General features: G+C 33.9%; 2 protein-coding genes across 5 annotated transcripts; one reads left to right on the plus strand and one right to left on the minus strand.

Moving 5' to 3' along the window:
- The first annotated feature begins 1,052 nt into the window (after nt 1-1,052).
- Nucleotides 1,053-24,187, plus strand: il17a/f2 (interleukin 17a/f2). Of its 4 annotated transcripts, none has more exons than XM_073927297.1 (4): nt 1,227-1,313; nt 20,713-20,879; nt 21,238-21,271; nt 23,624-24,187. In XM_073927297.1, exons 1-4 carry the CDS (start codon nt 1,308-1,310, stop codon nt 23,663-23,665), a joined length of 249 nt encoding a protein of 82 aa, XP_073783398.1. In that variant the 5' UTR covers nt 1,227-1,307; the 3' UTR covers nt 23,666-24,187. The 4 variants fall into 4 exon arrangements, with proteins under 4 accessions (XP_009291138.1, XP_073783398.1, XP_073783397.1 ...); XM_073927296.1 differs by lacking the exon at nt 1,227-1,313 and adding an exon at nt 20,438-20,504; XM_009292863.5 differs by lacking the exon at nt 21,238-21,271 and having other exon boundaries at nt 1,053-1,313.
- On the minus strand, nt 1,109-3,042 carry il17a/f1 (interleukin 17a/f1). Its single transcript, NM_001020787.1, has 3 exons — nt 3,010-3,042; nt 2,734-2,927; nt 1,109-1,343 (listed from the first exon to the last, which is right to left on the minus strand). The coding sequence occupies exons 1-3, from the start codon at nt 3,040-3,042 to the stop codon at nt 1,109-1,111; spliced, it is 462 nt and encodes a 153-aa protein (NP_001018623.1).
- Nucleotides 24,188-27,819: the final 3,632 nt, after the last annotated feature.

A 27,819-nucleotide genomic window follows, 5' to 3' on the forward strand; every position in this document is an offset into this window, starting at 1 on the left:
TATTATATACTTCCAAAAACACACAAAAACAATATTAATAAATTAGATTATGATGTTTTTAATACATTACTGTATAGAGTACATTACACAATAATAATAATCATCTGAAATCATAAATTAAATACAGTGAAAATAAATAAATATCCTATATTTTCAAACCCTTACTTAATGGCATTATTAAAGGGATTTATAGTTCACCTACTTTCTTTGTTCTGGAAACCTGTAATCATTGACTTCCATTGTCAGCGGTTACAGTTTTCAACATTTATCAAACTATCTTCTTTGGTGTTTAACAAAGAAAGAAACTCATTAAGGTTTGAAACAAGTGAGTAAATAATGACTTTTCGTTTTTGGGTGAACTATCTTTTTAAATTGAACGAGGGTTTAATTCATTGTCAGTAATTACTTTTAATCTAAAATTACTTTAATTAAAACAATCCTGATCTGAAAATACTGTGTACTGGCAACACATGTAATAAATTACATTTTTAATGGATAAAGATATAAAAAGATGAAAAAAAAACTAACCTCGTCATGGTTGAAATAAAAAATATCTTATATTTTCAAACACTTTTGTAATGACATTTTTAAAGGGATATATATTTTACCTAGTCTCTTTATTCTGTTAAACACAAAAGAAGATATTCTAAAGGATGTTGGAAACCTGTAACCATTTACATTCATAGTCAATGGTTACAGGTTTCTAACATTTATCAAACTATCTTCTTTGGTGTTCAACAGAAGAAAGAGACTCCAAGGTTTGAAATTTGTGAGTAAATAATGACTTTTATTTTTTGGGTGAACTATCCCTTTAAATTGAATGAGAGTTTAATTCATTACCAGAATTATTTTTAATCTAGAATTACTTTAATTTTAGAAAATACTGATCTGAAAATACTGTGTGGATTGGCACTTATGTAATAGGCTAAATAACATTTTTAGATGCATAGACATATAAAAGATAAACCCTTACATCGTCATAAAAATACGGTTGAAATAAATAAATATCCACATTTGTAAACACATAAATTAATTATAAAGTCTTAAATCTTACGCCTTAAGTTTTGGAATGGCAACACTGCCTGTAAAACCGAGTCGATCCCACATTTTAAAGCTGTTCCACATAAGGACGAACGCAGGTGCATCCCACAGCAATTGTTTTATACTCAAGTTTAAATGAATAGTTGGGCTTTTCTCCTCGAATTCTCCTCAGGACCATGATCTGCGTGTAAATGGGTTTGGACTCGTAATCCTGGACCTCAACGCCGTCTATCAGACATCCTGTCAGCGAACACTTCGCCTCCGCAATGCTGGTAGGATACAGGCTCTCGTTATGTGTAAACCTAAATGAAACCAAGTTAATACTAGTTAGCGGTTTTTCAGCAGCAGTCACATTTATTTCAGACAAACAACAAACAAAGATATTGAAATGACAGCTCGTTCAAATCATACAAGTCATAAACAATCCAAAATGGCCATTATAACAGCACGAAAAATACGATTTGCTATACTAGGCTATGGTATTTTTTCATGTAGGTAACGTTATAATCGTAATTTTTGGAAAGTTTATGATATTATAGTGTTACTATAGTCAAATATTTAAATGAATTTGTTTTGGTAATTCTACAAGCGTTGTAGCCTATATAAATGACTCACTAGTTATCCACAACTGTAGGGTGTACAATACCCTACAGTTTACAGTAGTAGCCAATAAACCAAAGTGTAGGCTAGTATGTATTAGCTTATCAGTTTGCAATAGTTAATACTACAGTAGCCTATGCTGTAGCATCCATTTACAAATAATTGCACATTTTATGTTATATGAAGTATAATATTCTACTATAGCGGATAAAAAATACTAAAGATTTTCTCAGGGTGTGAATTACAGGAGAGTTTGATGCTTGACCCTCCTGAAGAACAACAAAGCAGAATGTATGAAGGACACAACCCTTTAATACTGAGAAATAGTTCACTGCATTTAAAATAATAATGTTAATAATTGATATAATTATATAAATATACAATTGACAGCCTCTATAACAGTTTGTTATATACCATTGTGAATGCATAACCTTGCCAATTGCAAAAAAAAAAAAAAAAAAAAAGATTTAGAGCACCAGACATACTGTTCACAAGACGGTTTTCTCATAAAATAGGTGTACAAATAGGCTGAAAGTAAAGTCAAATTAGATTGTTTGACCTCTGAAATACCTCATCAGAGGATGATGTTTGCCAGAATACACTGAATATCTATCAAAACATTGAAAACTTAAATATGTTTTATTAATAAGTAAGATGTAATTTAAATCAAAACATAATTGACTGAAGCATGTGTTACACAAACTATCATTACTGAAAAAGTTGACCCGTCAATGTATATTTCGTGCACTGGATTTACTGTAAATTACTATGGTATTTTTTAATTTGGGTAGTGATGACATTTCCTCAAAGGACCTTTAGGTGAACAGTTATGTTTTTTAGTACATTAATACATAATTGTTTTTCGTTTTTCTAACTTTAAAGAACACTCAAAAAAGCCAAAAACTTTTTGTGTGTGTATATAAAGAATCTTTTGTGCAATAGAAAGGTTATTTGGATGCTGAAGGTTAATGTAAAGGTGTAAAGAAGTGTAAATATCCATCTTTGCAAAATAAGCAAAATTTCTGAAATCTAAGATTCTTTATGGAACCACTGAATGCCAATATAGCAGTATTTACTAAGATGAGGTCTTACATGTAAGTCCATGGAGAGATGGAGTCATTGTTGATTGGATGGATGGGATTGGTTGAGGCTTTAAACTCAGCGTCCAAGACCAGCCGGTATGAATGATCTGCTTCTGGGTGGCTGTTTTTATTCTTCTGATCAGATCTTACAGAAGCCCCCTCAGCACCGAATGATATTAAAACAAGCCCCATCATGCAAGCCACCTGTGAAGAAAAAAATTACATTTTAGACTCGTTCAATCGTGCAATGAACTTTCTCAGTAACGTTCACTTCAGCTATACTCACCATAAGAAAGCGGAGGTTTAACGCTGATGACATGGTTGCATTCATTTGACCTGTGCTTGTCAGATGTCTTCTGTCTGTCCCAGATATTGCTCTTCATTTGCAGTGGTAAGCGCAGTTTATATAGCGAGGCCTGTTCATGTATTCGCAAGAAGTGTAGGTGCGTTTCCTGTCATAATTTTTTTTTACCCTTTGATGGTGTGTCATGTTGTCATTCAGTATGTCAGCATAATTCACTTACACTGTGTCACTACAATCCAATATCACAATGCTAGAAAGCAAAAACTGAAAGTTTTGGGAGGAACTGTCTCTAATCTTGAAGTAATTCTTCACTTGAAATCACCTTCTCAATGTGAAATAAAATAAGCTGAATAAAAAGATATGAAAACAAAGCTGCTGAAACACCACAATGAATGCAGCCCCTAATAAGATGCTTCACCATTTACACACTTAATGGCATGCATATTTATACACATAATTACATAGTACATTTAAATTTACATGATTTATGAACACAAGCAACTTAACTATGGGTTTTAACAGTCATTGAGTTGGCTAAACTACGCATTAACCATGATTTTGCCAGACTAAAACCAATTAGTTAGTTAAAAAAGATAGTAAACCCATTTCCATAAGCTGACTTTACTTTAAATGGATTAAACCCGCTGCTTTAAAAGTGACAAGTTGACTTTAATAAAACCCATTGCCTTAAAAGCAACAAATTTATTTTTAGGAAAAAAAAAAGAAAAAAGTGAGTAATTTCACTGCCTTAAAAACAACAATTTGTTTTTAGTTTAAAAAAAAGGCAAGTAAAGCCATTGCCTTAAAAGCAACTAGTAAAATTTACATTAATAAAACATATTACCTTTAAAGCAACTAGTTGAGTTTACTTAAAAGTAAAACCCACTAACGCAAAAGTCACAAGTTGTTTTTAGTTTAAAAAAGCAAGTAAACTCATTACCGTAAAAAGCGACAAGTTGTCTTTGCTTTTTAAAAAAGCAAATAAACCCATTACCTAAAAAAAGAAACAAGTTGTATACAAGAGTCTGGTTCAAAAACAGCTTTTAATGGAGAATGTTCAGACTTATACAGACAAGATTCAAAATAGGAACAGCACGCATGCAGATAAACCAAAAGGTTATAGGTAAACAGGTGAAAGGCTGTAGCAAACGGCAAAACAACTATGAAAAACAAAAAAGGGTTCAAACACGACTAGATGATCCAGGAAACTCTTTGAAATGCTCACTACAGGTAAACAAGACTCAGCCCTAGATGAATGTGTGTGTGATGTATATATGTATACAGTCCTAGTGATAAGTAATGACGAGCTACGTCTGTGTGTGTGTAATTAGAAGGTGAGCTGAAACTGGTGTGTAAGTGCAGTGCACAATGGGACATGTAATTTGGTTGAATGACAGTGAGTGTTCTCCAGCGATCCGCAAGGGCTACATCATAAATGTCTTTGTCTTAAAAGCAACTTTATATAAAAAGTAAACTTACTGCTTTAAAAACGACTAGTTGAATTTACTTTTAAAAAAGCAAGTAAACTAATTGTCTTAAAAGCAACAACTTGGCTTTACTTATAAAAATCGAGTAAACCCAATGATCCAATAGCAAAAAATGTAATTCACTTTTTAGAAATTGAGTAAACCCATTCATTCATTGGTGAACCGCGCTTTTATTTCTAAAGCCAATCGCAGGCGTTTCTGTTGACCAGGTGAAGACAATAACCAATCATAGGGGTGTAAGACCTCGTTTGACAGCGCTCAAAAAGCGTGATAATATTTACTTTAGTTTATTTGCTATAAATGCTAATGTTGTCTTCTGTGCATGTATTGTAGTTTTGTTTGATACATACAAAAAGAGTGTTTTCTTTGAGCAGGTCAAATTAAAGGTACAGTTCATATATCTTAATGCCTTTATTAAAGGACAAAATTGTAATACAAATAGTATATAAATATTAATATAGTTATAGATTTTAATAAAAAAATTCTTGTGTTGTGAAGAAAAAATCAAATAATGTCTGAAAAGCTTCGTCAATGCACCATGATGCTCCGAGATATCGAATTGAACCCAATCGATGGCATGATAATTGTAACCGAACTGAACCGTGAGACCAGTGTAGGTTCACACCCCTAGACAGCAGTAATACTCACTTTTAAAAGTGTTAACAAGAGTCATTGCTTTTTTACTGTGTACCCTAACTTTTTACTATTACCAGAAATATACTATTACCACAAATTAAAATAGATTTTTTCAGTGGTTCTTTGGGTTTGTAGAGGTGCTACGTAACCACTACAAAATAAAGAAATAAAAAAAAAACTTTTTGCAACAAGTTGACTTCAATTAAAAAAAAAACTGACTAAACCAATGCTTTAAAAATGACAAGTTGAATTTACTTTAATGCGAGTAAACCTATTAACTCAAAACCCACGAGTTGTTTTTAGTTTAAAAAAAGTGAGTTAACCCTTTACTTAAAAAGTGACAAGTTGTAACTTTCCTGATGAAAAGTGAAGTTAAACTTGATGTTGTTTAATAGAAGCTCAAATGTGCCTGAAGGGATGTCTGTTGTTGAATCTGCACATCAAGGTTTCAAGTGCAATGAAAAAATGTGACTAATAAATTGAATTGAAATGTTAGGAGTAAGAATACTCTTGTTTTTGTCAGAAATGCAAAATTAAATTACATATAATCAGTTTAAACTGCTCCAAAATACTTATATAATAATACCTAAACCGAATTCTAAACCTAACTTTGATTTTCAAACCTAACCAGAACCATATAGACTCATAAAATACCTTTTTAATGGCGTTCATTTAATTAAAACAAATCAATCTAAATAAAATACTACTGAATCAAGTTTTTTATTTACAAATGAAAACATAAATCATAAAATACAAATTGTGTTTACATTTAAGAATTAAGCCACAAACTGAACTAGACGTTCAATGATGGAGTTGGGGGAAAAAACTATATTTTGCTGTAAAATGCACCCCAATAGTTAAAAGAAATAATAATAATAAATAAAACTCATACAGTGCACTAAAAACATACAGTGCATGTTTCACAATCAAAATTAGTACAATTCTCTTTTTTATATAAAATATTAAGTAAAATATCCTAATATATTTCAAAACATTTTCATTTGTTTTGGTATTTTGTTGGCCAACATCAATTTATTTGTGCTTGAGACGTCTAAAAGCATTTTGTGGTCGCATATTATTGTTTAGTGCAACTTAGCAACCATAATAGACTGACATAACCTACTTTCTGACAGACATAGCACATTCACTCAAATCAGAAGGTATATATTAGTATGAGTCTGATTCTGTCCACTATACTTCAGCTCCCACGCTGCTTTACTAATGCCGGTGACCTCGATTGGCAGCGTTTGCAAAACGTCACATCTACACAAAGATTTCCGGACAAGTCTCATGCATATTGTATTGCATCTCTCCGATGCACAGTTTTCCACCTTTGCTGGTTTACAAATACGTCATCTGTGGTTCACTTGTGGTCTCACCATCTGAAATTTCTAAGGATTGGTGCATGGGGGAAAGACAGGACCGCATATCATGTGACTCAAATCTGGGGGATTCAAATGCAGTTGACAGTAACACACACATTGTAATCCCCCGAAATCACAAAATTATGACAACCGGCATTGTTTGTAATTTTTAAACCAGTCAATTTTGTGTTTAAACGATGTTCAAGAGACATCCAAACATAGGCACCTGGGCTAAAACAAAGCTAAATTTGGTCTAATGGATTAGACAGACTTGTGTAGTCAGATTCAGTCCTATGAATATAGTCTACACTGTTAATGATTTTTGTAAATGATAAAGCATTTAACTGTAATATGAAGTGTATTTTACTGTAGGGCAGTTTGGCAGCATGTTACTGAACTTTAAAGTTGTATTGTGAAAATTACTGTATTTTTAACAGTAAAGATATACAATACTTCAAATATTTATACAAGGTAAATACTGCTGTAAATGTAAATACAGTATTTTTGCTGTAACTGATTTACAGTAAATTAATGGTGAACTTAACTGTAATATGAACTGTATTTTACTGTAGAACAATGTTACTGTATTTTAAAATTGAAATGTGAAAATTACTGTATTTTTACAGTAAAGATTTACAGTACTTTAAATACGTTTACAAGGTAAATGCAGCTATAAATGTAAATACAGTAATTTTACTGTAACTGATTTACAGTAAGTTACTGGTTTACTGTAGGATGGTTATGCAGTATGTTACTGTATTTTAAAGTTGCATTGTGAAAATTACTGCATTTTTACAGAAAAGATTTACAATACTTTAAATATTTTTGCAAGGTAAATGCTGCTGTAAATTATTTATGTTAAGTTACCAATGAACGGAACTGTAATATGAAGTGTATTTTACTGTAAGACAGTTATACAGCATGTTATTGTATTTTAAAGTTTTATTGTGAAAATACTGTATTTTTACAGTAAATATATACAATACTTATGCAAGATAAATGCTGCTGTAAATGTAAATACAGTATTTTTGATTTACAGTAAGTTACTGGTTTACTGAACTGTAATATGAGCTGTATTTTACTGTTGGACATTTATGCATTATGTTACTGTATTTTAAAGTTGCATTGTGAAAATAACTGTATTTTTACAGGAAAGATTTACAATACTTTAAATATGTTCACAAAGTAAAAGCTGCTGTAAATTATTTACGTTAGGTTACCAGTGAACGGAACTGTAATATGAAGTGTATTTTATTGTAAGACAGTTATGCAGTATGTTATTGTATTTTAAAGTTTTATTGTAAAAATACTGTATTTTTTACAGTAAATATATACAAAACTTTTACAAGGTAAATGCTGCTGTAAATGTAAATAGTGTTTTTTGCTATAAATGATTTACAGTAAGTTACTGGCGAACTGAACTGTAATATAAACTGTATTTTACTGTAGGACAGTTATGCAGTATGTTACTGTATTTTAAAGTTGCAATGTGAAAATTACTGTATTTTTACATTAAAGATATACAATACTTTAAATACTTATATAAGGTAAATGCTATTGCAAATGTAAATACAGTATTTTTGCTGTCACTGATTTACCGTATGTTGCTGGCAAACTGAACTGCAATATAAACTGTATTTTACTGTTGTACAGTTATGCAGTATGTTACTGTATTTTAAAGTTTTTTTTACAGGAAAGATATACAATACTTTAAATTCCTATACAAGGTAAATGCTGCTGTAAATGTAAATACAGTATTGTTGCTGTAAATGATTCACAGTACGTTACTGTAGATTCTACGGGAAACTATTAACATTGTATTTTTGGTTTATTGTCTCTATTTCATTTTCACTGCCTGCTTAAATTTAGCCTTGATTTAGCCAATATTCCGACATCCTTTAAACATAACAAAATGCTTAATTTGAAGATGCTTAATGCTATATTTCACCCAAAATTAACATTTTGTCATTATTTACTCACCTTCATCTTGTTCTAACATTGTATTCTTTCATGTAACTCAACATTTTATTGAACAAGCAACGTCCAGTTATATTTAATTCAAGCTCATTTGTTGGGCGCATTGTACAATAATATTGTTTTAAAGCAGCTTTACAATAGGTGCAAATTATTTCATTACAATCATATTTAGTTTAAGCTACAATCAAATACAAGTTATTATATATAAACATTAACCTTTAACAATGAATCCTAAGTTACTTTTATTGTGGACAAAAATGTCAATTAAACAGACAAAATATCTTCTTCTGTGTTCCACGGATGAAATAAAGGTCATACAACATGAGGGTGAGTAAATGACGTGAGAATTTTTGGGTCATACCTTCATAAAATCACTATTTTCAGGTGATCAAATGGTGAAAGTTGCTCATAAGCTGCTGGAAATTTGACTCAAGCCTCTGACCTACTTCTTGGAGTCTCAAACAGTCCAGGAATCTTAGATCTCCTGCTTTGATTCGCATGAAAAGGATTTGAGTTGCTCAGCATGCAGAAACAGGGGGCTTTTGTTGTGACCCACAAAATGACCACAAGCTTGAAGAATAACCTCAGTTTCCGCTCAAGGTTTCCAAAAGTTTCATCATTTGTGAGATTATTATTGTTAAATGCAGATTATCAGGATTAGGATAGATGTTTCATTAGAATTAATTAGCAACTGATTGTGTCTGTTGTCAAATTATAATGTGTATTTTTAGAGTTTCAATCACTTTTTGGCTCACTTAGTTTGCCATTTAAATTTGTCATGTAATTACAGAAATGTTCTACAAGGTACCAGATTCACATCAATAATTAGGAGGTAAAGGGGTTTTCATTTTGATCAGTTTGAAATATCCGATTTATCTTTTTATACTCTGCTTCAGAATATATGCTAGTTATGAAATATTCTTAAAAAAACTGCCTTTTTTCCAAGTCCAAATCAAATAGGACTAGTGATCTCAAAATTTGGAACATATTGATCTCCACTGCAAAAAAGGTTTTAATCTGTGGTTTTCTTACATTCCTTTCTTTCAATTTGTTTCTTTGTGGTGGAATTACACAATCAATCCAGAAACTGATACTGATACTGACTGTTTCTTTCATCTTTAATTCTATAGTGTTTTACAATGTAGACTGTCAAAGCAGCTTAACATAGAAGTTCTAGTAAATTGAAACTGTGTCAGTCCAGTTTTCAGAGTTGAAGTTCAGTTTACTTCAGTTCAGTGTGGTTTAATTTGTGCTGCTGAAAGTCCAAACACTGAAGAGCAAATCCAACAATGTGCAGCTCCACAAGTCCCAAACAAAGCAAGCCAGTTTACAGCATTTCAACATATCTGGTATTAATATTTAGTCTTTCATTACTGTTTATGTTAAGAATGTGTTTTTTTAGAAGTTATAAAAGAAGCCATTAATACAAATATTTTAAACAACTTCCAATAGTTTCATTTTATTAAATTTAACCTTCCATTATAGGACAGTCTTTGATAAAACCCGGGGATTATTACAAGAATTTTGAACTTATGACTAATAATAATAATAATATAATATATTAAGCTTTACTCTGATCTAAATACTTTAGTAAGATAGGACAACAGTTAGAGATGCAACTATTTTAAAATCTGTAATCTGAGGGTTCAAAAAATCTAAATATTGAGAAAATAATGTTTAAGTTGTGCAAATTAAGTGCTTAGCAATGCACATAACTAATAAAATAAAAGTTTGTACATATTTACAGTATTAAATTAAAGAAATATCTTAATGGAACATGATCTTAATATTCGAATGATTTTTGGCATGAATAATTTTAACCCGTACAATGGATTTTTGGATATTGTCAAATGTATTTTCATGCAACATAAGATTTTGTGGTTGAGGGTTGCGTATACGGTTCCTGACCGAACCTGATAAATGGTTAACAGTGATGATTATCAAAGCAGGTTTCTTTAAATGCTCGCTGATTAATTTTAAACCACTCAGACAGTGGAATTGAGATAATATATATATTTAATTGTGGTCAAATTACAAAAACCTGAGCCAACTGATAATGTCATCTATGCAATATTTTCCTTTCATCACAAGCACATTGGCAAAATTAGGTCAGTGATTTGCTGAGTGTCTTCCGCTCGCTGTAAACCGTATGTCATCAGTCAATCTGAAAGCATGCAAAAAAAACTACACAGAAGTGGATTCCCGCATTGGGAGCCGCCACATCAAACAAGGGCATAACGGTGACATAACTGTGGGTTCAGCCACAGGATACCCATGATAAAACTGTACATTAATGAACGTCACATATATACTCCTCACAACTAATTGCCAAATTAGGAAAAAACTATAGAATTTAAGCATTGAAATTTTTTTATTCATTGATAAGGCAGTCTACAGTGAAATAGTTTAATCAGCAGAAGCCTGCTTCAACACTTTCATAGAGTTTGTAGACCGCTTGGCTTACAATTTCAAAACAACAACAACTAGAAAAGGAAAGTTCGTAGACAAAATTTATGGTGGCTTGAGAAAGCCTAGTCTGAAAGTTTGAAGTAGTTTTAAAGTTTAAATAATTGAAGTCGTTTTTAAGAAGTTTGAAGCAGTTGCATATATAGATACATATACATTAGCATGTTTCTTCTATGGATGGCATGTTTCTTGCTAGGCGGTGGATCGGGTGTTCTAAGTCAGCGGTTTCCAACAAGGGTGTCCCGGTCCACAAGGGGGCCTCAGCAAGCTTTGTGGGGGGTCGCGTCATATTTTTATATTTTTTTAGCAGTGCACAATTAGGAGAACAGTCATGTTGCCTTTATAAACCGAAAATCATTTTATGCAAATGAAAATGGACAAATATGTCATTCGCAATCAGCAGCTAATAGCAATGACCCAAGCCTAATTTACCCAGGTGCGGAAGCTCCAAACATTTCAGGTTGCAGCGCTGGCAATACTGGAAATCAAAATGCAGGAAATATCGAGATAGTTACCTGAACTATGGCTTTATTTCTTTTTCTCGAAGCAGTCCCTGATCCAGTCACAGCGTATTATCTGTGCAAAGGTTCTTGCTAATGAATGCATGAAGCTGTCCAAATTAATAAGACATTTACAGACGACTCATCCCTAATACCGCAACAAGCCCAGAGGCAAAAGAATTGACGCACAGCCAAAATGAGATGAGAGACTTCGCAGTTACTGACAAGAAACTTTACAAATATCCTACACAGTTGCTGAAAAAATTGCCAAAGCAAAGAAAGGGCATGCGCAACTGAGATTGTCTAGGAATTATATTCAGAGGCTAAATCAAAACAACTGGCCAAGATATCACTATCAAATAATACGGTCAAACGACGCATTGCAACAATGTCAGAAGACGTGAGGGAGATTTGCGTTTCAAATAGACGAGTCTGCCAAAGTGTCAAAAATGGCACAACTGAAAAGATTGGTAGTCTGAGTTAAATGAGCCCAAACTTAAGTCTTTAGCTGCATCTCAAATGGCACTCTATGCACTTTGTACAGTGTCTTTACACTTAACAGTATAGTATATGCATGTAGTGTCGTCCTAAATGGAACACCCTTTTAAACCCTTTCCCTGATAATGTTTGACGGTTGCCAAAATAGTGAAATATATTACGAAACTACCAAATAATACCTGCAGCTACGTGAGCAGAGCAGCAGCCGTTGGGTGTGTGAAGTATCCATCATTCCACACTTAGTTTTACCAGTTGAATCAATGCATCATCCGGGTAATTAAAGTGCACTTATGATTTATTGTATTCAAGTCAGGTGATTGGTTGGGCCATTCTACAGTTTGATTTTCTTTCTCTGAAAGCATTTGAGAGTTCCCTTGGCTGTGTTTTGGATCATTGTCTTGCTGAAATGTCCACCCTGCTTTCATCTTCATCATCCTGCTAATGTCGTTGGACTTGAGTAGCTAATATTCATTTACAATGAGGATGGGCTGAGGGTTGCTGTAGAATTACTGAGAGATTTCAGCTGATGTCTGTGCCTTCACTGTCCTTCTACACAACCCTTTCTTCATGTGTTTAATACTTTTCTCTGTGTCTTTTTATTTTATTACATATAACTTCATTTGTAAACAAATTATATTTGTGTTCTTTGCATATATGGATTTCACTTCAAGTCAACAGCACCTTTAGAAATAGGTTTTCTGAGAAATATGGTGACGTGTTCAATACGTAGGTAAAAAACAAGAAACTTAAACATTTAAAAAGTGTACCCTAATGGTACTAATGTACACCTGTACGGAAAGTAAAAGGTTCCAAAATAGTGAAATATATTGCCAAACTACCAAACAATACCTGCAGCTACGTGAGCAGAGCAGCAGCCGTTGGGTGTGTGAAGTATCCATCATTCCACACTTAGTTTTACCAGTTGAATCAATGCATCATCCGGGTAATTAAAGTGCACTTATGATTTTTTGAGTTTTCAGTGTGAACGCACTACTTACACTATTTATACTACAAAATGATGTAGAATAGTGCATAAGTATGAAATTTGAGACACACTTTGTAGGACAGTCTGGCGCAAAGTTAAGATAACTTAAGTTAAGTATATGTAATAAGTATATGTAATATAACAGTATGTTGGCTTTCTCAAAACTTGGATAGACTTTAAAATTAGCATTTGTGTGTGTGCGTGTGTAATTCTGAACAACATCTTTCAATGATTACTTAAGTGTTACATACAAAAGTCACACAGCCACTAGGCTATTTAGAGCTGACCCCAGACCTGTAAAACTGATTCACAAATGAATAGAACACACACATACAAAGTACAATCTGTTTCATACTGAAGGTTGTTTCTGGTACTCTCAGCCGTCTTATCAAACCGGGTACAATCTACATCTAAACTGGCAGCTTTCTAAAAGAGAGAAAATATATCTTGCATATAAAGAGATTTACTTAAAAATAATTAACACATAAAATGGCAAATAACTCAGGAAACAGTTGTTTACAATCATTCAGAGAATCCAGGTCTGCTCGAAAGGTCTCAATGTCCTCTGACCTGGTGTAACAGAGGCCAGCTAGTGAAGTGCTGTGCAGGTAAACCTCACTCCTCTGAACCCAAAGAGGTTCTAGCGACAGATGCTAGGAGCCATGGTTTTTAGCCTCCTTATTAGAGTAACTCCCATGCTGTGAATCGCCGATTTGATCCCAGCATGGAGTGGGTTGGACGGTGTAGGATCAGCAGTGTTACATTGGTATCGTGACCAAGATGGGAGTGAGGTTTGGGGGGTGCTTGTAACACAGGCCAGCTAGTCAAGTGCTGTACAGGTAAACACCAATCATCTAAACCCGAAAAGGTGCTCAAGAGACCATGGTCTTTAGCCTCCTTGTTAGAGCAACCGACTACCATGTGGAGAGTCGCCGATTCGATCCTAGCTCAGAGTTGGTTGGATGGCGTAGGACCAGCGGGTTTACACTAGCTTGTTAGATCCTGAGGAAATAAATCATTTGGCATACTGAAAACGCAATGACACACATAATATTCCAGATTTACTCTGAGGAGGGATGACGCTAAGGTCATAGTATAATCAAGGCCCTTGAACATTCAAATTTTTTTATAATCATAAAGACATGAGAAAATATATGTTATTCCATGTGTTATTCCATCCTGGAGCGAACATCCATCAGAAAACCGTGGGTATGATTTTGCCAAGTACAATGCAGTCCTGGATTATCATCTATGTTGATCCTGGAGCATCTTTTTTGTTTGAAAATGTAACCCATACCTATTCCCTACCCCCTAAACCCAACCATAACTGTAAATTATTCCCAAAATCCGTGGGGGATAATAGTTGAATAACAATCATGTAGAAGAAAACCTAAACTTAGCATAAACTGTAAATATATCCCTTAATTCTGAACAACATATACTGTAGATGTTATTCCAGTAACATGTCCTTGGTGATGGGCATAACATGTCTTTGGTGAAATCATACTTACCATCAGAACATACCTTGTAGGACTCTTATTTGAAAAAAAAAAAAAGACAAATGTGTGATATATGCATTACAATTCTTGTTCAGCATCACTCGAGAGAGTCCGTTTGAATATTTCTTTTGTTAGTTCAATGCACTCTATTGAAATAAAGGTACAAAATCTGTCACTGAGGAGGTCAAAAAGTATATTTTTGTTTCTTAAAGGTCCTCACAGGTACATATTAATACCTAGAAAAATACAAATGTGTACCATATACAGTAAGGAATATAAGTATTGAACACGTAAGGTTTTTGCCTGGGAATAATATTTCTAAAGGAGCTGTTGACATGGAATCGAAACAGATTTTGATAAAAACCCAAACAATGCAAACATCAAGATAAAACAAACAAAAAAACCTGAAAAATTTGTTAAAAACACTAAAATGATACAAGGTTCAAGTGCTGAACTACTAAAACGTATTTAATACTTTATATAAAAGGCTTTTTTGGTGATGGCAGCTTAAAGACAGCTGTGAGTTTTTTACAGACTTTAACAGAGTGTAAACATATTAATGGTTCTGTGGGTTTTGTCTGTCAAATCTGATCTTTAATTTGTATTTTCTATTGTATTCAAGTCAGGTGATTGGTTGGGCCATTCTACAGTTTGATTTTCTTTCTCTGAAAGCATTTGAGAGTTCCCTTGGCTGTGTTTTGGATCATTGTCTTGCTGAAATGTCCACCCTGCTTTCATCTTCATCATCCTGCTAATGTCGTTGGACTCGAGTAGCTAATATTAATTTACAATGAGGAAGGGCTGAGGGTTGCTGTAGAATTACTGAGAGATTTCAGCTGATGTCTGTGCCTTCACTGTCCTTCTACACAACCCTTTCTTCATGTGTTTAATACTTTTCTCTGTGTCTTTTTATTTTATTACATATAACTTCATTTGTAAACAAATTAGATTTGTGTTCTTTGCATATATGGATTTCACTCCAAGTCAACAGCACCTTTAGAAATAGGTTTTCTGAGAAATATGGTGACGTGTTCAATACGTAGGTAAAAAACAAGAAAGTTAAACATTTAAAAAGTGTACCCTAATGGTACTAATGTACACCTGTACGGAAAGTAAAAGGTACCACGACAGTAAAAAGATACCACCTTTATTTCTGGGTGTGTGTATATAATGAAATTAAGTTTGTATTGAAGCAACAGACATCCGTAAACTGCTAAAATTAATATTGAAGTCACAATAATGCATTGTGGCATATTACTCAGCTCTTACTGTGATTTTTCTGCAGTGAAAGATCGCCAAGTGAAGTTTATTTATAAACTAATTTCAAGAGGAGTACGTGTTTTTGATTGATAGCACCTGGTCCACATTAGCTAACACTGATTTACCAATCAGACGACTCCTTGATACTATAAATAACCAGAGTATCTTACTTCAGCCATCTTCGTCTTGAAGAATCCCCCCTTCCACCCCTACTCCTCCCATTTCCTTGTCAGGGCAGCACGGAGGCCTAGTGGTTAGCACCACGGCCGCACAGCAAGAATGTCACCGGCTCGGACACTACCTGGCCTGGTCGGCATTTCTGTGCGGAGTTTGCATGTTCTCCTCGCGTTTGCGTGGGTTTTCACCAGGCTCTCCGGTTTCCTCCCACTGACCAAAAACATGTAACATAAGCAAATTGACAAATATAAATTGACAGCATAGGCACTTCACAGCATCAATCTACTTCCAACATAATCAAGCTGGGGAGTTCTCGAGACCTACCTGAACTCGGACTCCCCTCTCGCCCTGCAACGGGAGGGAGCCCCGGGCTCGAAGATCTCAAGAGTTCAGGGCTCTCTCCCGGGACAGCATGCCAAACTAGCTTCATAATCAATCATCAGCTAAGGGCGAACTCTTGAATATGCTTTATAAAACTCTGTTCATGCAGAGAGTGACAATAATTGCTGTCTGTGTTTTCATATACACTGTAAAAATACAGCATTTACATAATTCATTCATGTTGTCCCAACACAAATCAATTAAGTCAATTATTTTTGACAAATCTAGGTGGATTGAACATAAAGCGATTAAGTTGTCTCAAAAAAACTCACAAACTGTGTTTCAGCTTATTCTAAATAAGTAGTCTGAACAATATTTTTTTGAGTGTACGCAAAAATGATTTGCTGCTTGGTCAAAGTACGTATTTCAATTGAACTGAAACAACACAATTCTTCAGTTGTTTTGGGGGACAATTTAATTGTTCCATGTTTAATCCACTTATATTTATAAAAACGATAAAGTTAACTTAATTAATTTGTGTTGGGACAACAAGATGGAATTGTGTGAAACCCAGCTTTTTTACAGTGTAGGTTTTCATATAAAATAACTGTTTTTCTGTCCCTTTTGTCGAGTATAAATTTAATTTAGCATATATGTAATCTACAACCCTGGGGGAAAAAAAGAGGTTACTTTGGTAGCTTAAAGATAAATAGCTCAAATAAATTATTAAATTATTTTGACAAACGCAGTATGATTATTTTGCAAGTTTGCATTTCAGCGTACATCACATTATGTGTGAGCATCAGATGACATGAGCTGCAGAGCTCATTAATAATCATGACCATTCCAAATATGGTCAAGATTGAACCTTTCATTCTAGAGGTATTTCCTCTGGTTATAAATGAGTATATAAAACCATTTCTGACAAATTTTAGCTAACTTACCTAAGCCACATGCCTACTATGTGGATATCAGAGAACAATTTACCATGTTTAATCAGTGCACTCTTTTGCAACTTAAAATAAAATAAATATTTTAGACTATTGGCCAAAAAAGGAGCTGTCTTTAAATGTGGACAGTTATGTGGGTCGTGGAAATAGGCCGGTTTGCACTGCAGCGTTCTTACGCTTTTGTTCTCACCACATATACAGTCCATATCAGTGAAAGCAATCTATGAAGAGCAGTTCTCAGTTTGACGCTGGGATTCGCTCCTGTGCATACAAGCCACAGCATACGAATAAGCATAAAGCAAACATTTTGCCCTAAAGGCTTGAGAGCAACGGAATTTCCCAAAAGACTGTTGAGGTGGCAAATGGTGGTCGAAAACTTTCAGAACTGAAATTTGGCATGTACAGTATTCACAAAGAATGCTTCGCTTGAATAACTTTTTGCCTATTCATTCATTTTGTTTCGTTTAGGTTACTGCATATAATATCGTTTGTATTAACTGTATAGGTGGCACAATTATTCATGCATACAGTTTTGACTTTGCTCTTGACTTTGTTGATCTGTATCAAATGAAAGCTGTACAACAGCGGGTAAAGGTAATATATACGTTAATTCAGCATTTACAGTCTATAATCTGTTTTTAGCCACATATGAAAGATTTCATATTAGAGAGAAAAATCAGCATCACCAGTGTGGATAACACAGAATATTAGATATATTAATACAGTTTCCTGGTCTATGCTTGTAAGTGCCTGTCTGTTTGGTGAAAGTAAACAGCAGAGATACTCTTCAGTAAAACTGAAAAAAAAAAACCTGACAGGGTCTTTCTGATAAAGATGGCTCACAAAGGTTAACTTGCTTTCTAAGAAGTCCACTTTCTGTGGTACAGTACAGTAGGTCAAAGCCAACAATTCAAACCTGAATACAGCCATCCAAAATGTAATACGTAAAGGTCTTTTAAAAAACTTTCTTAAGGCTTTAAAAACTACAAAAAAGCAAAATACATAGATACAAATAGAGAAGTACAAGAATGAATTTCTGTCTGGTAGAAGTTTACTGACATGAACAGGACTTCCCATTAATATATATCAATGACAGGAATTTCCATCTTGATGTCTGCCTCAAATTAAATTCTAAAACATGATTATGTACACAGAATGGATATTAAATGCCAATGATTGTTTTACTTTTTTCAAATAACATTTGTGGATATTAAATGTAAAAAATAAAAAAAAAAGTGAAATAATGGAAAATTGTTTATTCAGCAAATAATGTTTATTTAACAAATATTTCATGTGAGAATATTAAATTTTACTGTTTTAAAGTTGAATTGCTGTGTTGTTTCAACACAAATCTGGGTAAAATTCAAACAACTCAACCTTTGTTATGTAAACGCTGAATCTGGGTTGGGTTTTTTCCATATTTCACCTACATTTGCACTGAAATCATCAATTAAAGCTTGGTGGTTTGAAAAGTAAAAATGACAATGAATTACTGTAGTTGCACTAATCCTTCAATAGATTTATCAAAAGTCATTAAATGATGCTAGTTTTAAATATGTCATTATCTTTGGGCATAATGTACATTTTGGTATAATAATGCTGCCACACTTAATATTATTTTAGCATTTGTCTTCTGTAAATCAATAAAGTCTTGGTAAAAATACAAAACCATTTCCTTAAGCATAGCATGCACTCGAAAAATGCTGGGTTATTTCATCCCAACTTTAAGTGTAAAATGCACTTGCCTAACTACTGGGTAATTTTTTTGAATTAAATTTTTTTGACTTCATTTACCCCAGTGTTTAGTTGAGTCCACATTTTACACAATTTGGGTTTAAGAAATTCATCTGGTGTTAAGACCCTGTCTAAAAAAAGCCTTAACAATTAGCATTAAGTTAGTCAATTGGTAATCATCACTCATACTTTTCCCATTTAAATTAGGCTAGTCTACTGTTTATGTAACTGACATATAAAAGTTGTGGCCAGTCTTAAAAAAAGACTTAACCTAATTAAGTCTTAAGCATTTAATGCAACCAGTTGGTTTTCATAACACTATACCACACATTATATGAACATCATGATGAATTTCTGAATTCTTCATACTTTTACACTGTAACAAACGCTATAGGTTTTACATCATTCATGTTGTCCCAACACAAATCGATTAGGTTAACTTGACAGATTTAAGTTGATTAATCTTAAAACAATTAGGTAACACTTTATTTTGATGATTCATTTGAGTATAAGTAGACTGTCTGCTTAATATCTCTTGATTCTGCTCCTTCAACAGACAATTAACTGACTAGAAGAAACTTTGCAAGTACATGTCAACTTACACTAACCCTAACTCCAACCTAACAGTCTATTTATAATCTAATGATGATTAGTTGACATGTAGATGCAATGCAACAATGGACCATCAAAATAAAGTGTGAGCAACAATTAAGTTCATTCATTCATTTTCTTTTCAGCTTAGTCCCTTTATTAATCTGGGGTCGCCACAGTGGAATGAACCGCCAACTTATCCAGCACGTTTTTACACTGTGGATGCCCTTCCAGCTGCAACCCATCTCTGGGAAACATCCACACACACTCACACTCATACACTACGGACAATTTAGCCTACCCAATTCACCTGTACCGCATGTCTTTGGACTTGTGGTGGAAACTGGAGCACCTGGAGAACTTGAAAACTCCTCACAGAGACGCCAGCTGACCCAGCCGAGGCTCGAACCAGTGACCTTCTTGCTGTGAGGCAACAGCACTACCTACTGAGCCACTGCATCGCCCATATCAACACCATGATGAATGAAAATAGCGTGATAGATAAAAAAAATTACATTCTTCATTCAAGATAATCTTGTAAGATTAATAATCTGCAAGCATTCTAAAAAACCCCTTGACTTCTGCGCCATTCATTTAATAATAGTTTCTAAATGATTTTCCATGATGTTCAATCTAATCAGTCACGACACATGCAAACAGTTTTCCGAAAGGTGATAAAAAAGATTGCACAAAACCCAAAATCTTAACTTACCCCAAAAGCCTGATTTATGAATGATTCATCAATTTTTTTCCAACAGAAATTTGATAGAATTCTGCAACCGTTGCCAGCATAGAGTGATCTTTAATCCGTAGGTCAAATTACTGGCAATGAGTGGCAACATGTAAAAACAGCAAACACCTATCAACTGATCTGATGAGAAATCCAGGTCAGAGGTAGGCCTCATTATCTATGCTATCGCGATCAAGCTTGGCATAAATAGATGGGGTACATGAGAATCATTTTCACAGTTGAAGAGACAATAAGAAGACGACTTTAAGATGTTTCTGAACTTCTTTAGCGCTAAATACTTGGTGAGATGACCGTTCATTTGTAGATATTTTGTTGTAGCATAATACTGTTAGCTAGCATTATGCTAACACCATTGCTTCACTAAAGAGTTTGTTTTCAGGCATACATGTAATGCTTTGTAGCAAAATAGAGGCCTCAACTTGTTTTCTTCTTCTAAAAGTTGTCTTTAATGGTGAATTTAATGTTAACAGATAACAATCTTTCTCTCAGGTTTTGCTAGGCTGTGCACTGGCAAGGCTCACAATTGCACAGCAAGAGCAGAACCGGTTGTGTGATACTGCTTTGACCATTTCTAATGACTTCAATGGCTCTCAATCTGAGGACGGAAAGGGAAACGGCAGCATTCACAACCGCTCGCTGTCTGCGTGGAACTGGATGTGAGTTGAAGAGCTCTAAAATGAGTTTAATTCATGGCATAAACAAAGTTTGATGAGGTAATATACAGCTGAAGTCAAAATTATTAGGCCTGTTTTGGAGCAAAAATGTTGGTCACACTTTATTTTGATGGTCCGTTTGTTGAACTTAAGTTACTTTGCATCTACATGCCAACTAATTCTCAATATATTATAAGTAGACTGTTAGGTTGGAGTTAGGGTTAGTGTAAGTAGACATACGCTTGCAAAGTTTCTTATAGTCAGTTAAATGTCTGTTGAAGGAGCATATCAACAGATATTAATCAGACAGCCTACTAATACTCAAATGAACCATCAAAATAAAAGCTGTGTCTCATTTCAGAGGCTGCATCCTTCAAAGGAGGCAGACTATAAAGGTGAGTTGAACCGAGCATTTTAAAATAAGACACTCTAGCCTACAGAGGACAGATCTTTGACCCAAGTCCTTGACCCATAACAATGTACAGTACCTATAACTGTCAGTATGTTTGTGTGCTCTTTATACAGTTCCTATTCTAATTTGAAGTTAAGTAGAATAAATAAATAAATCGAAATGCAAAACAAAATATAAGTGAACAAGAAGTGAACAAATAGATTTCCCTACCAGCAAATGACTAACTTAAATCTCCAAAAGACAGATGAAACCATCGGTGAATTGTAGCTCTGACATAGACACGAGGCTTATAAATTACTGAAAAACAGTTGAGGATAAAGTACATTGATCGCAAGTGTTCAGATTTTGATCACATCTCTGTTTTGTTCTGTTGATATGTAATTTCAAATATTCGTAGCTTGAAGCAGATGGAAATATGACTGCTGTTAGTATGACTACTATGTTGAGGGCTTAAACGGAGCAGTGCTCATAATATTAAGCGAAAAATAAGAAAAAGACAGCAGTGAAACATAACCTGCTTTGTATTATTTGTAGAAAACTGAATGACTGTGTCAGGAATATCGAAACAAAACCAACTTAACTCTGCTCCTTCAGTGCCCCTCACACAGCTTGATCCACGCTGGCATTTCTCCTCTTGGGCTTTTGGTTTTTAAAAGGGAAAAAACTCCACCATCCTGTCCAAACTTACAGGATACCGGGTATCAGATTTGCACAATCCATATGCACAAAGCTTTGGCCTGTTTCCCTCGCTCAAAAGCTTGACAGAGCTTCTGCACATAGCTACGGTTGCTAAGCCACAATTGGTGGGTGGCGGTTTTTGGATGTGGCTTAGCGAAGGGTCAAATGGCTGTAGTGTATGTGAATGAGTCTATGTTTCCCAGTGATGGGTTGCAGCTGGAAGGGCATCCGCTGCATAAAACATATGCTGGATATGTTGGTCACCCCAAAGTAATAAAAGGACTAAGCTGAAAAGAAAATGAATGAATAATTGAGTTAGGTTAATTAGGCAAGTCTTTGGACAACAGTGGTTTCTTCTGTAGCCAATTGAAAAATAATTATTTCTTAAGAACCCAGCAGGCGCACAACATCATATGACGTTGATCTTTACTTCTATTTTGGTTGCTTGCAATGTCAGGTGACTAAATTTAATGTAAATTTGCTGTCTAATATCGACGTCACTGATGACATAATCGAGATCTCTGAATGTTATACGCTCAAAGTTCATTCAGTGCAGTGGCTTTTACAGAGTTAGCTTAGCAAAGCCTACAGCAAACAAAATTTGGGGACTACAAAAAAATACCTCCAGGGTAACAAAATCATAAACCCTTCAGGTTATGCGCATACACCCGCGCAGTGAAGTGGCAGGTCCACAGAAGCTGTAATGTTTTAGCAGAGAAAGCGAAAGTACTTACAATTTATTTTTAATAATGTTCCAGAGAATTATAAAAAAAATATATAGCTAGCATTTGACCAAGGACAGCTTCCAGAATCTCTCCCTGTTCAGTGCTGGATTCGGCTAAAATCTCCTCAGCGAAGGAGCAGGTCTAAACAGAATAACAAAAGCTGTGGATTTTGAACCACAACATGTAAGTATTTTTATTTGTTAAAATTAATCTATAGATAAACAGTGTCTAGCATTAATGCTATGTTGTAGTGAGGACGTAAACAAGAATGTAAACAACGGGAAATGCTGTTAGGCACTGCTAACAACTTAGCTACACATTCATATTTATCAGTCAAACTGCTGTAAGCACCCACAATCTACACCAGCGCTGCAGTGTCTCTATGTAGCTGCTTTCCGTGCGTTCTACATTTCAAATACCAAACCTGCAAAAGATATGAACGTTTCATATTATTTACACATGCTCATAACCTGAATATATATGAAAGACACTTCAGATTTTATTTTAGAGAGCAGGCGTGAGGTTCAGCTGTGTGCTCTTAATTTTCTGTCTGATTCACCCTCAAACTGATAAGGCTAGCGGTTACGATGACAAGAAGAGGCATGACGCTTCCTGCTGATATAGAGCCAATCCACAAGTCACAGCACATTATGTTAGCTGACCAATCAGAGCCTCTTGAGGGCGGGCTTTTCAGAGGTACTAGGAAGTATGACAGTTGTTTTCATGTTAGCTGAGTAGCTGTATATAATCTAAGTAAGATGTATGAAAAAATAATGTGATTTTTCACAAATGAAGCATAAGAACATATTACTTTGCATATAAACACAACCAAGCTTTAAAAATACACTCTGGACCACCCCTTCAGCAGGTAATGGTTAGTTCTGTGGGGTTTGTCATATTGAAATAACCATCTTCCTTTTTTCTGCTTTCAGACCGAAGTTTTCACCGCACAGAATACCGCAGGTCATCTTTGAAGCCCAGTGCAGCTCTGAATATTGCATCTTGCCCACTGGTGTGGATAAGAGACTGAACTCTGTGCCCATTTATCAGGACATACTGGTGCTGAAACAGGAGATGGAGCGCAAGAAATGCTTCAGGGCCATGTTTGAGAAAGTAATAGTAGGCTGTACATGTGTACGGGCTAAAACCTCCTGAAATGATTCAAATGATTATGCTTATTTATTTCAATCAAGCTGAGAATTTTAACATATTTTAAGTTATTTTGTAGATGTTTTGACTTTTTTCTGAATTATTAAATAGTTTCTATTTATTCATTTAGAAGTTTATTCAAAAGCCTATCATGGTTTTTTTCATTTGTTCAGTACACACTCCAATTTTTACCAATAAAGATCTGTCATTTGGCCTTAAATCTGCCCAAATTGATGTCTTGAGATAGTAAAAACACTTTTTTTCTAAAAGATGTTTGCATTATTTAAATGAATGTGTTTAGTTTTGCTGAAAAGTCAAGATAGAGTCAAATAAAAACCCCTGCTGAAGATCTTTGTTGTATTGAACTTTCTTTACATGCACTTAGTTACTATGTTTATTGTAATTTTAGGGTTTTAAAACTGCTGTATAAAACATAATACAAAAGAGAAAAAAAATAGTGGCATCATAAATTGCTACAATAGCTTGTCAGTGGGTCAAGACCATCAAAAGATTAGCCGTTATCTGCAAAAATAAATAAATAATTAAAAAAATAACCATCTAAGTACAAGAAATAAAAGTATGACTTAAAAAGGTACAAACTAGAAACAAGTCAGATTGTTTGCCAGAGCAATAAGATAATAGTAAAGACAAACAAAATCCTAAAATGACTATTATAACACTTATTTCAAGCAGTGTATACTCTAATGATCTTAAAACTAGTTTTTTTTTTGTGGCTTTTAAACAGTTTGTTTTTCATGTTTTGTATGAAGGAATCTTAAAATTTGTCATTCCACCTAATTTAGCAATTGTCATTTTATATTCTGTCTTAAAATGAGCCAAAGCATGTAAACTTAAAATAAGATTATTGTATGTGATTTAAATTGGGATCACTTGCAATCTGTCCACTATTTTTTATTCAAGTTTAGATCTGTATCACATTAATTTCACGTTTGGCACCCATCAGACATGACTGAACTGGAGAACTTTTGCTACGAAAAATATTCCAAAATGCCTTCAGCAAGAATTCAGGGTCTTTTCCTTGACTATAAGACGCATCTACAGGCTGTTATTTCAGCTAAAGGTGACTGTACAAAAGATTGATGATATTCTGTTGGGGTGCTAAATTTTTGCACCTGTCTGTTTTTGTTATGACTCGAATTGCATTGCATCTGTTGATTAAATAAATGTTACGCCAGAACTGAAATGTTGCTTTTTCCCTAGGGTTTAAAATATTACCAAATGATTTTTCTGATTTGAAAGGCCAGCAAGGGTAGCACGGTGGCGCAGTAGGTAGCACAGTCACCTCACAGCAAGAAGGTTGCTGGTTCGAGCCTCGTCTGGGTCAGTTGACATTTCTGTGTGGAGCTTGCATGTTCTCCGTGTTCGCGTGGGTTTCCTCCGGGTGCTCCGGTTTTCCCCACAAGTCCAAAGACATGCGGTACAGGTGAATGGAATAAGCTAAATTGTCCATAGTGTATATGTGTGAATGAGTGTGTGTGGATGTTTCCCGGTGATGGGTTGCAGCTAAAAGGGCATCTGCTGCATAAAACATATGCTGGATAAGTTGGCGGTTCATTCTGCTATGGAGACCCCAGATTAATAAAGGGACTAAGCTGAAAAGAAAATAAACGAATGAATGAAAGGGAAGCAGGATATGGCTTGCAATTCTGATAATTATCAGGGGTGGACAAACTTTTGCATAAAACTATATATAAATAGGTTAATGATGTTTCTTTTGTGTATACCGCACATTGACAACCTAATAACCATTGCTTTTCTTTTTTCTGAGATTGTTCCAATCCTTCACAAGCAAAAAGAGCAAAGCTATAGGCAATATAATGAAGTGAATAGCAACACTGGCATCTATGTCAGTACATGAATGTGGTCGCTGGCACTTAATAGCCCTTACAAACATTCACCATGGTAACCATGGTATCATAAACAACAGTTATTGTTACTACAACAAATCATCTTGACACTAATGACATCCAAATTCTTGCCAAAAAGTACTAGTTACTAAAGAATGAGAACTACTAGCAGCCAACAAATAAGCACTATTAAATTGATTGCAAAACTAAAAATGACTCACCTTTTACACACTGTCATGTGACTCCATATGATCATGAATTTCCTTTCTCTGTTGAACACAAAGGAAAATATTTTGAAAAGTGTTGAACCTTTAATCATTATTGACTTAAAAGAAACAAATGCAGTGAAAGTCAATGGTTACAGGTTACTTAATTTGTGTTCAACAGAAAAAAAACACAACAAACAAGTAAATGGGTGAAATGTGAATGAACTGCCTTTAATGATGGAATAGGGCCTAATATATATATATATGTATATGTATATATATATATGTGTGTGTGTGTGTGTGTGTGTGTGTGCGTGCGTGCGTGTATTGTAGATAAAAAAAATTTAACAACAAAGTAATTGGGCATATTTTAAAAAGTAATTTTTTTATTTCAATACACCATCAAAATTGAAACAGATTGAAAATAATATACATATATATTTTAAATTGTATATATCTTAAATGGCCAATTTTACTGAAAATGAAAGATATACAATTTAGGATAATCAAAAATACATATCCAGCAGCAGAAATTTTACGGGAAAAAAATCCGATTTGAGGTACTGTAGGTCCATTTGTTTTTTTGTTCAGAAGAACCTGAAACCATTCAACATTTATTTTTCTCTTGTCACAAAAAGTTTTGGCAGGACCTTTGCAGCTGACAGTATATAGATACAGACATACCATCCTTAAATTTGATTAAGGTTTTGGATTATGCAGATGGTTTTCCCCAAAAGAATGTCATTGATGTAAAAAAATATTATTATGATTATAAGAAAATATTATTTACACAAAAGTAAATACAATAGCTAATAGTAAACCCTTGATTAATTGCTTTATAAATGTAAAACATATTTAGAATCTTTAAAAGAAGTATGCAAAGAAAATAAGGCTACAGAGGAACTATACAAAACTATGGCTCTTTCCTTTTAAAAACGTTTTTTTGTTTTTTTTTTAATGTTATGCATTAAAATGTTTATGCACTGGTTAATGTTAATGTGAAAATGTGATTGGAAGTGTATATATTATTATATGTCGTTAAGTATATATATATATATATATATATATATATATATATATATATATATATATAAATTGTATGTATGTATGTATATATATATATATATATATATATATATATATATATATATATATATATATATATATATATATATATATATATATATATACATACATATACTTAACGACATATATATATATACAGTTAAAGTGAAAATTATTAGCTCCCCTTCGAATTTTTATTGAATTTCTTTTTTAAATATTTCCCAAATTATGTTCTGAGCAAGAAATTTTTCACAGTATGTCTGATAATATTTTTTCTTCTGGAGAAAGTCTTATTTGTTTTATTTTGGCTAGAATAAAAGCATTTTAAATATTTTAAAAGCCCTTTTAAGGTTAAAATGATTAGCCCCTTTAGACGATTTTTTTTAATAGTCTACGGAACAAACTATCATTATACAATAACTCGCCTAATAACCCTAACCTGCTAATGAACCTAGTTAAGCCTTTAAATGTCACTTAAGCTGTACAGATGTGTCTTGAAAAATATATAGTAAAATATTATGTACTGTCATCATGGCAAAGATAAAATAAATAAGTTATTAAAAATTAGTTATTAAAACTATTATGTTTAGAAATGTGCTGAAAAAAAAATCTTCTCTTCGTTAAACAGAAATTGAGGAAAAATAAACAGGGGGGCTAAGAATTCTGACTTCAACTGTGTGCAAACCAATGGTGCAAACCTAATAACGCTGGGGTCATTTCAAGACCGAGCCACTACGTGGCGACATACAGAATCTGCAACGGTGATTGCGTTATCTATTGCCGTCCAGCGCTAGCTAGCGGATAGGAGGAGAATAACGCAGAGACGCTTCAATCAACTGT

The sequence above is a fragment of the Danio rerio genome, chromosome 17 (genome assembly GCF_049306965.1).
Source record: "Danio rerio strain Tuebingen ecotype United States chromosome 17, GRCz12tu, whole genome shotgun sequence".
Classification (NCBI taxonomy): domain Eukaryota; kingdom Metazoa; phylum Chordata; class Actinopteri; order Cypriniformes; family Danionidae; genus Danio; species Danio rerio.